The sequence below is a fragment of the Clupea harengus genome, chromosome 1, assembly GCF_900700415.2.
Source record: "Clupea harengus chromosome 1, Ch_v2.0.2, whole genome shotgun sequence".
NCBI classification, from domain to species: domain Eukaryota; kingdom Metazoa; phylum Chordata; class Actinopteri; order Clupeiformes; family Clupeidae; genus Clupea; species Clupea harengus.
The window spans coordinates 5,380,710-5,391,788 of NC_045152.1; the positions used below are offsets into that span (position 1 = coordinate 5,380,710).

The window sequence follows — 11,079 nt, forward strand, 5'->3', positions numbered from 1 at the left end:
TGTTTGTGTCTGTGTTTGTGTGTGTATATATTTGTGTGTGTGTGTGTGTGTGTGTGTGTGTGTGCGTGCAGTGATATGTGTTTGTGTGTGTGTCTGTGTGTGCGTGTGGTGCCGCCCTGAACCCAAAACAGAGCTGTTAAAGCCAAAAGGGGGACTGACACAGGGGTGACTTCGGGAGTCCTGTGTTGTGTTTGTGTGGGCTGCTTGTCCTTGTCCAAGGCAGTGCCCCAGATGGCTGGAAGGGTCGTATTCCTGCTGATGCTCCGCCGAGGACGATGAAAGATGCCTCCTCTTCATTTTGAGCCATGTGCCATTGTGCTGTGGTTATTGTGGAGTATCAGCAGCATTGCCTGAAGGCTGTAGGTGTTTGTTTATTTATTTATTTATTTAGTTATTTATGCATATATTTATTTATGCATTTATTCGTGTCGTAGGATGGCCGCTTGAGACCAGGAGACCAACTTATCGCCGTTAACAAGGAGTCCTTGATAGGGCTGACCCATGAAGAAGCCAAAATCATGCTCAATAAAGTCAAATTCAGGTGTGTTGGAGCCTAAAATATCAATTTGTGTCTTTTCCTTGGTTGATGTGAGGTGTGATGGTGGTGACCATGTGACATGAGGGAGCATCATGATTTGCTATTTGCTATGGCACTGTTCCTAAATCTTATACGTTTGTAATGAGATTTTGACCAAACTGGTATTGGAAGTGAAATAAATCACTTTTTACCCCGCCTTCAGTCAGATATGTAATTTTGAAAACGTAACACTAAACATATCTCTCCTGATTGCTTATTTAGAAAAATGTTCTGTCTCTCTCTCCGTCCCCTCCCCTCCCTAGCCAAGAAAGTGTGGTGGAGATTGCCTTCATCCCGGGGAAAGGCCTCTTCCCCAGCACTGCTTCCCTGCATAACGGCGTCCAGAGAGGGGTGGGCAATGGCTACAGCTCCTCCCGGTTAAAAGTGCATGTCCGGTCTCCAGAGGTGAGTTAGACTCTGCTCATAAAGTGCATGTCCGGTCTCCAGAGGTGAGTTAGACTCTGCTCATAAAGTGCATGTCCGGTCTCCAGAGATGAGTTACACTGGCTTCCTTTCAAAAACCTTTTGTGAAACAAACCACCATCAGAGTTAATGTTTCTGCACTGAAACGAGTGGCAGATTGGTGTTGGTTTTTAAAGTGTTGACACGACTCGTTAAGCACTACATTCTGCACCGTTAAAACCTCTACCAATGTCAAATGTCCCGGTGTGAAATGACTAATGGCGCTTCCAGATTTTAGCATTGATGTGAATGTGAATATAGTTGACACATTGAGTCCTAGTTGTACATTGTAAATGTGTCAACGCCTATTGATTGTGTAGGAGGCTTATTAACAGGAGGTCAGGTTTTGTTGCTTGTGCCAGTGTTGCAGTCATGTGCCAGTACTGCAGTATTTGCAGTCTTTTTTCTAAGGCCATGGGCTTCCTTTTTCCAGATCTTCCCAGAAGAACCTGTCCAAGTGCCTTCATCCTCCCCCGAAATATGCCAACCAGATGTTCATGTCGTAGGCACAGGTACGGCACATTTCATACTGGTCAAAGTATTCAATATATTCAATATATATCACAGCAAAGAGCTGACCTGGTATATACTGGCATTTTCTAGAATGATTCTGAATTTTCAACTTGAATGTTAGTGGATTTTCCAGTTCACACACACAAAATAAATGTAAGTTACAAACTACACAAGTGTAATCTACACGTGACAGGTGGCACAGTGCACACTCACAGTTTATTAAACGTGTGTGTTCATTTTAAAACACACTCACAGTTTATTAAAAGTGTGTACTGTGTTCATTTTAAGACACACTCACAGTTTATTAAAAGTGCGTGTTCATTTTTAGACACACTCACAGTTTATTAAAAGTGTGTGTTCATTTTTAGACACATGAGCCTAGTTTTCCCAATTTACACTGTGCTCATATATTATGCAGTGGCCATTCCTTGCTTTCTCACAAACAAGGTCATTTTGGTTGAGGATGATGATAACACTGAGCAGGCCCCAGTGTATTAGGCCCTCAGTGTTAGCAGATGGAATCATAGGCAGCGTCTAAATCTGGACACTTTCATCAAAATCTGGTGGTCACATGACCAAGCGAAGCAGGAGATCAAAATTTGAGGCAAGCCTGTCAGACCTGTATTGTTATCTGCACCTTGAGTTCCGGCGGTTTCAGACATACAGTACGCACACAAACACACCCATAGACACACACACACACACACACACACACACTCGCACAAAGGCACACATCAAATTCACCCAGTGTTACTGGGGAACAAGATTCCTTTGCAAAGCAATTATTTTGCCGGACGAGCTTGGGCGAGGAAAAAGAGTGAGATTGAGGATTAGCCGAGAGTGGCGGTTCGAATTTTTAATCAACGCCTGACTGAAAAAAAAAATTGTAATCTCACCCAGCAACTTCAGAGGCCCAGTTATGTATGCTGTGTGAGGTGCTAAAGCCACCGATGAAAACTCACAGTGAACCGGAGAATGAAGCACTAGATAGCGCTCTTATCGGTCGCCACGGTAGCCTGTTTAGTATATGGGTCCCCGTCACTGCGGCGAATTCCGAGGCTCTAATCTACTTCCAACACTTAAAGCAGAATAGTATGTTGCCATAGAAACCACGCTGTTGGGGGAAAAAAAGCCAATTATGTTTGTGGGGTTTTACACCACCGTGAACTCTGGGCTTTTGGGATAGCATGATAGAGGGAGCAGGCAAAGATACTGTAAGCTGTATCTCAGGATGAAAATATCAAAGAGAGGCCTTGTGGACTTAAGAGAGTTTTTTTTTTTTATTGAAGGCTCTGTTGCTGCCTGTGAACTCAGTCAAAGAGACCAGTCATCCATCGAGGCAGAGAGTCGGAGAGGTAAGTGGGCCGATCATTTATTGTGACTGCGAGACGAACCCTGTAGGCAGATAGCGCTCTTATGCAGAAGAGAGTTTATTAAGCGTGTCTGATGAAGGCACGAACCTGAAGCAGCCCTCAAGTTCACCCTCAAGTTCACCAGCTCCCCCGTCTCACACACGGAGCCCACAGGCACACACACATAATTACAGACTTGGAGTAAGCAGACATGAATCTCAAGATTGTCAAACAGTGGTCTCAGTTAGATGATTTTATTTTTTCATTCAAACAGGTTTGCATACCAATAATGAGTCAGTTATTGGCGGTAAATCAGTCAGAATTCAGTGGTCAATTATTGGAAACCTAGCACTTGCTATTAAACAGCTTTGGTTTTGCTTTGGGAGAATGCAAACGTGCACATACATCACTGGACCTAAGATTCCAACAGCAACCAACACCTAAGTAGGCTTATATACTTACTGAGGATCATGTGATGTTATTATAGAAGGAAAGACTGAAGTCAGATTCGTCACCCCCTCCTTGCACCTAGGCACATGGTGTGGTTTGGAATACAGACAGGATACTGGTAATCTTTCCGGACAGTCTTCCTAATCCACATGAAACAGTTTTTTTAAATAGTATTTTTTATTTTTTTCCCCCTAACCCTGTGCTGTCTTTGTGTTGTTTCCTTTAATGACCTCTAACTCCTCTGCGTATTTATCGTTTTATTTTGTCTTTTAGTTTAGTTTAGTTTTGTGGTTCGGTTTGATTTTAATTTTTCTACTTCTGGCAAGAGCCAGTCTGATTGTAATCCCCTTTTCTTGGACTTCCTGAGGTCCGTTTTTGGAAGGGAGCCACCTTACACGGCTAGTGTCATCCGGATAGTGTCCTGACATCTAGTGACTGGTGTGATGTGATAGAGTGACTGATGGTACACAGAAATAGAAAGGATTTGTTCATATTACTTCCTAAAAAAACATGCACCAAAAGGTGCTTGTATGCTATCTTGTCGTTATGCAAAAAAACTCAAAATTTAAATCAAGGCACAAGATCAGCTCAGAAGTACAAAAGCTGATCCAAAAACCACTTAAAAGCGTGTCACACAGGGCCGTCATCACAGGCACATTGTCACTTCATCAGCCATCACTACCAAATCGCTCAGGTGGCGAGGGACGCCCCCTCTGGAGGCCAGAACACATCGGATGTTAACGGTGACGTCTGCCATTAAGCGGGAGGGATTTTTGTGTGCTCCAGGATGGGGAGGGATGGTGTGTGGACTCTGGACGCCACCTGTTTCCTGAAAGGATGAATGGGTCCCCCGCTGCGCTGGTCCCGGGGCTTTAGAGCTGGCGTGGGGACAAGGAATGAAGGGGTGAAGGGTGGTGGCAGACTGCGTCAGTAGGGATGGGAACAGGTGGAAGAGGGGGGCGGTGGGGGGAGGAGGGAGGGTGTTGGCAGCGAGGCTGTGCCGGGGTGGCGTGGCGTGGCGTGGCGTGGGCGTTCTCTCCTGAAACGCCCTTCACTCACCACTGTCAGCATCATCCTCCCCACAACCTGCTAAACCTCCCACCCCCTCAGGATAAGTCCCCTCGGAGCGGGTGGGGTGGAAATGAGGTGGTGGTGGTGGCTGGAGGGAGGTGAGGTGAGGGCGAGGGGCTTTGGAGCAATTGGCTAATATCCATAGCAGCAGGGGGGCTGAGAGAGAGAGGAAGGGAGTTGTAAACAGGCGCAGTTTAAAGACCTGGGAGTTTAATAGTTTAATACCTCTTCTCTCTCTCTCTCTCTCTCTCTGCCTTTCTCTCAATCCTCTCTACTCCCCCCCCCCCCCTCTCGTTTGCAGCATTTATGCCTTTTGCTTTCAAACGCTTCCGTGCCTGAATTCCACAATCATAAAAACCCAAATCCTTTCTTTGATCTACAAAAACACAAATCTAGACAAGCCAACACATGTCAATGTTCAAGCCCAAATTAAGGCAAATATTTCTGTCTTGTATTTTTTTTTCCCCCTCCAAGGATCCTCAGCGTCTTCGAGACCCGCCACCGTAGCCAAACCCAAGATCACCCTGGATCCCCACATACGCCTCAAGTCAGAGAAGCTCGACTTGGTGAGTGGCACTACAGCAACTCACGCAAAGACATGAACTTCACCCTGCAGACATGAATATGATACAAGTTCAGTCTGCAGCACCTCTCATTATTCCATTATTTAAAGCAGAGTAGAGATACAGAGCTCAAAGTGGTTTATGGTTGTTTAACTCTATGTTCTATACTCCTTGTGAAAATACAAATGTGTAGCACGTTGTGAAAGCTCATTGCTCTAATTCTTGCTATACGTTGCTGCAACATAATTTGATTACTTGGCTCCTCACAGGGGGATGATCCCTTTCGTAGTACACCGTGTCCTGGAATCTCCCCTGGGTATTTGTTTACGTCTCAGTCTTTATTATAAGGCACACGGCTCTTGAACTTGGGTCTATATCCCGGCTCTCCTTATCTCGAGATTAGTTTAACCTTAACGGCAAAAGATACACCCAAGGGTGAGTTAAAGGGTTAACCTAATCCCACCAACCCACTGATAATCGCTGTCATCAACCCCACTTGCCCTGTCACGCAAGGAGGCCGCCACACATGACAGGGCAGCGGAATGTTGCAGTGGCGCCTTGGCAACTGCCGATGGCAGTGTCTTTGGTCACATATTCCTGGCATTTCTCCCTGCTCTTTGTCATGATGCAGTTGTTTAGCACTGATTGAGTCTAATCCCACTGATCCTGGACCTGACCCTAATCTACCGGTACGGTAATAGGATTTTGCCTTGGTGGAAGAGAGCACTTTAATGTTGAGTGCAGACACAATGCGTACTCTATATTTACAAACCCACTGGAGGTAGCAGAGGGAAGTACTGAGGTGTGGGGGCGGTTGTTTACCGCCTGTTGGGTTGGGATGCAATGCGTAGTTGGATGCAGTGCCAGTTACATTGTCAGTGTGTGCATTTGTCAGTGTCAGGGTGCGAGTTCAGACCTGAATAACTGAAAACAGGATTTTAGCGGCTAAAATGTTTAAACTTCAGCGTATTTTGTAACAGTCAGCTTATCCTCTGCTTTCTCGTTTGATGAATGTAACAGTTAGTGTTTGGAAAAGGATGGGTTTCTCCATTGGAGTGCACACCGTTGCTGTCACACTGCCTCCTACTGTCGAGTCCCTGAAATACACCCTCACTGTGCAAGCACAGTTCCTGTTGGACACGGACTGTGGCAGGAGGAAAAGCCAGGTTCACCAAGCAAGTGAGGAGGGTCCTTGGACATCTAGTGAAGAGGAGGTTATTTTAACCATAACTATGAAAGTCATAAAGCAGCCAGCACTCAAGAACTGCATGAGAGATTCAGGGCCCTCGCATTCCTTTAGAAAAACAGAGAAAAGTACTCAAATTCAAGACAAAAAAACTCTCAATACTTCTCGTGATTGCGCAAGCACAAAATAGTTGTATTACTATTATTATTAGTAGTAGAAGAAGTATGTGATTGTGCAAGCAATCACATATTGTTCTTCTTAAGTGTTATTATTATTCCAGTGGTTATTATTATTATATTTCCCACGGTTTACACGATATCGATTCCATTTCAGCACTTACAGATCTGTCCCAATGCTTTGTAGTGTGCTTGAACTCAGCTAATTTATAATCATTTAGTAAAGAATTAATTGATTTTGCCATTGAAAATGAATGGGTGGAGTTATATGGGTTGGTGCTGTAGTGGCTAGCATTGCTGCCGTCTAAGCAGATGACCTGGGTTTGATTCCTGGGCAGGACGTCCTTGTAAGTAGCTTTGGACAAAAGTCTCTGCTAAATACTCAACCTCTAGTGGTATGCTGAGGATCTGCATTTTGTTTGATTCAATCGTCCCGAAACAGAGATGGTATGGGTTTTGAGTTTCTGCCATTGTAAACATTCAGCCAACTGCATACCTAAGAAAACAGTGTTTGAGTACACACCAACAACAACCAGCACACACCAACAACCATTCGTGTAACACTGGTGAACGGATGAAAATGTTCACGTTGTATTTTGTAAGGGAATTCACTTTCACGTTCAACCTCACGTTACCACAGAGCTGGATCGGTCTGTCTTTATAATGTTGTTGCAAGATACGTTAGTAAAAGTCTTTGATTCGATTTAGCTTTAATGTCACTTTCATAAACACCGAATCAACAATTTAGGCTAATGTTAGCTGATATATTGACCCATTCAAAACCATGCAGAGAACTTCACAATTTTGTATTTGACGTGAATTTAAGCTGTGATACTCATGGGTGTAATTAAGTGTATACTTTTTCATTGGAGTGATTAAGTTAGGTCAGTTGAAATGTTTTTAGTGGACTGCGACTTCATTAATACATCAGCACTCCCGGGGTAACTAACACATGCTAGCAAGCCAATGTAACCTTTCTGATTCTAAGTTAGCTTTCTGATGTGTAGTTTGATTCGCTTCTGAAACTTTCTGTCATTGGAAACATTCCACTGGCTGGATACTTAACAAAACTTTTGCTTTTGACAACATGTGTTTTGTAGGGCTAGCTGATTTGTTGTACGCTTACGATCTAACACAAGCTGGCTTGTGTCTCATGAATCAACATATCAATAACTCAGATGAAACCCTCGCCAATAACTCTGTTAAATGAACAAATGTATAACTGCCAACTGCAGAAACGTTCCACCTCCCTCTTTCAAATATATGAATATGCTCCGTAGAGCTGCGTCGTTCATTATGGATGACAGAGATGTGGAAAAAAGCCATGACTCCATCTGTCTTCAAACCACATGTGCACACATTCTGGGATTAAGCAAATATACAAGAATACACAAACAGACTGCTCTCATACCCACAAAATATGTATTGATTAAGGAAAAGCTGTATTTTGAAGACACGGAGAACGCACAGTTGTGTGATGGCCGACCTTTGCACCCCAGTCCATGCAGAGGAGATGCTGACTGATGTAATGTAATGAAAGAGATGTCTCTGTGTCTCTGTCTATGTGTGTTCTTGTGTTGTTTGTTCAACACAATATTGTCACTGTTTCCTCTGCACTGCTTTCATTCCCATGACTGATCTGTGCAGTTGCCAAATAGTGATCCTCTACTGCTGCTGAACAATCACACCCTGTGAACTAAATTGTGAACTGAACAGAAAAGGGAGATGGTTTTAAGCCCAGATCAGTTTTTAATTTGCGATGCTTTTCACTACAGTAATGTTAGTCAGCTCACATGTTAACTCTATTCAACTGGCACACTGTTTCATTGCAATAATACTGCTGTCATTTTCATTTATCTACCGCACACATACAAAATCTATAGCAGACACTTTTGTCCAAAGTGATCTACAAAACTAATTTTGGGGAAAAAAGGGAACAATAACCAAAGCATTATGCACAATACAACAATGTTGGCATTATAACTATATCAGATCATAGTGAAAATAATAATAATATAAAAATAGCAAATAACAAATATACTAGAATGACAGATGAGTTCTAAAGAGGTTATTTTCTAAACGCTGTATGATACTCTTTGAATGCAGGCTACTATGTCACCTGATCAGATAGCACATTCCACCACTGAGGTACCACTAATTAACCACTAATCAACTCATTTTGAACATTAGCTGATTCATATTTTAATAGCAGAGTGTGTGTTCTCTGCCTATGAGTGCCAGATGTCAATGGGTCATTGCTGTTAGAGAAATTGTTGTAGTTACGTACGAACATTTTTAAATAGTTTCAAATGTAGCTGAGTTTTCCTTGTCATTGTATACTCATATGTATCATGTCTTATATACTGTAGATATTGTATTCAGTATTTGAATTTTTTTTTTTAAATGGTTAAGTGGTCAGCGTTATGTGGACATGCTAATAGCACCTCTCATTCATGCTCCAGGGGAGTGCACACACACACACACACACACACACACACACACACACACACACACACACACACACACACACACTCTCACTCATGCTCCAGGGGAGTGCACACACTGATAAATACATCCGTGTCGCCTGTGGTGGGTGATGCTGTGGATGAAAGTGACTGCTGGGGAAGTAGACGAACGTACAGTAAATGTGTTGCTACTGCTGTTACACTGCAGGCGCTGTCTTACCTGGGCCTGGACGTCAGCGAGGAGAAGAGACAGTTGCTGAGACAGAGCCTCGCCACCGACCCCCAGGGGACCGTGTCATATGGAGGTAAGGTGACGAACAAGATGGACATCACCCCCTCCTCACACCCAGGGGGACATCCACACATCACGGCCACTCGGGCTTGATCTGACTCCAGAATACAAATTAAGCCGAGAGGTGGGATGAGAGGGACTGAGAGATGCCATGATGGGGGTGGGGGATTTACTGGAGGCCTGATGTGGTAAACATAGTCACACAGAGCTGCATTCAGTGAGACTGACAGGAGGTGAGAAGGGAGTTGAGTTGAGAAAAGGTTGGAGGGTAAGACGGTGATTGTCCATTCCACCCAGGGGGAGAGTCACACATGTCCAGGTTGTTTACATAAAATAAAGAATAAATAAAGAGGGGAGAGAAGCGAGAGACGGCAGTGGGGATGCTGATTTGGGTACCGATCAAAAGACCAGCAACCCAATGATAGTGTGAATGTGAAGACGTTTGGGCTCCTGCGTGAAAACAGCTTAATTACCGGTACTCCAAATTGACTTGTACAAATATACTCCTCACTTCAGTTATCAGACTTCCTCTGACACAGTGGAGATAGAACCTGTAAGAGCGCTGAAACCTTCAAAGGCTAGGAAATTGTTTTTGGAACACAGGCTGCTACTCTGCATTAGACTGTACTTTAAAAAGTCCTCATGCCTGAGAAAATCCTTGGAAGACTTAAAGGATCTTGACTCGGAATCACAGTAGGGGTTCAAGAACAGAGGCAATCACCTGATCCTAGAAAGATGGGGGGAGAGAGGAAAGAGATTATGAATACCCATGAGCCTCTCTGCTGTTCCAGCTCATCATAAGGTCACATTTTAGCTCTATTGTAGGTGGCATATCACAGTTTGTCTACATAGAGATTAATTAATTCTCTTGACTAGACAATGTCACACCCACATGAGGTCATGGATGCAGAATCTCTCTCTCTCTCTCTCTCTCTCTCTCTCTCTATGTCTGTCTCATTCCATCCCATGTGTTTACACACACTGTTACATAATCTAGTGGAGCCTCTTTAACACAGCTGTGACAGTCAAACCCTCTTGTTCTGCATGTGTCAGACTTTGTGGAGGCCACACGCATGGCGTTCCCAGAGAAGCTGGAGGAAGCAGGCCTGTCGCAGGGTCCCTTCATGTTCTCCTACCAGGAAGCAGCGAGTCTGATGGACACCTCGGCCTTTCATTCTCCAGTGAGTTCGGTGCGTTTGACCCACTGCTCATGAGCTCATGCTTACACAGATACATGTACACACACACACACACACACACACACACACACACACACACACACACACACACACACACGTTCTCTCTCTCTCTCTCTCTCTCTCTCTCTCTCTCTCTCTCTCTCTCTCTCTTCTTATCAAGTGTGTGTTAGACCCACTGTTGGGGAGGAGTGCCTGGGTGATATTTAAGCTCTGGCTATGATAAAGCCCCGGACTTTCACCCTCCCTGATCCACACAAGGGCATAGAAATACCCATGCTTACACAGACAGACACACACACACACACACACACACTTCCTCTCTCTCTCTTTATCACTGTTTTTTCACCTATGTGCACATAATTCACCACCTCTCCTCTCACCCTTCTGTCTGTCTTTTCTGTCTCTCATTTTGAAGTCCGGTTGTTTACCACATTAAACACCGCTGACAGTCTTTCCGAAACGCAAGCCTCCTGACGTTCAAAACTTCACTTGTTCAACTTTACTTGTTGAAAATTAGGAGATTTGTGTGACGGTTTTTAAAAAAAGAGATTTTCGTCGACACAAGGGGAATTATTAAGGCTTCCTTTCAAGGGCTTAAACCTTCAATTGTCAGGGAGTCCCTATTTTAGAACGGAAGCCAGGGATGTGTCTTCACAGCCACATGTGCTTGTTGGATAAGCGCTGATAACAAAAGGCAGACCGCACACAGTCTGAATAACCTGTCTCTTGGTAGCAAAACACTAACAGTCCAACATATATGCATACATAGACCT

At 44.0% G+C, this 11,079-nt stretch overlaps 1 protein-coding gene across 11 annotated transcripts in view; it reads left to right on the top strand.

The window, feature by feature from the left end:
- Window positions 1-11,079, top strand: part of si:dkeyp-72e1.9 (syntaxin-binding protein 4) — a 49,103-nt gene that overhangs the window by 31,233 nt on the left and 6,791 nt on the right. For 10 of the 11 annotated variants that reach the window (XM_031565451.2, XM_031565453.1, XM_031565454.2 and 7 more), the window contains 7 exons: window positions 435-541; window positions 841-982; window positions 1,473-1,551; window positions 2,842-2,907; window positions 4,900-4,991; window positions 9,024-9,120; window positions 10,161-10,297. In XM_031565451.2, the coding sequence (XP_031421311.1) occupies window positions 435-541; window positions 841-982; window positions 1,473-1,551; window positions 2,842-2,907; window positions 4,900-4,991; window positions 9,024-9,120; window positions 10,161-10,297 (720 nt within the window). The remainder of the gene's footprint in view (window positions 1-434; window positions 542-840; window positions 983-1,472; window positions 1,552-2,841; window positions 2,908-4,899; window positions 4,992-9,023; window positions 9,121-10,160; window positions 10,298-11,079) is intronic. The other variant, XM_031565449.1, reaches the window with a different exon arrangement.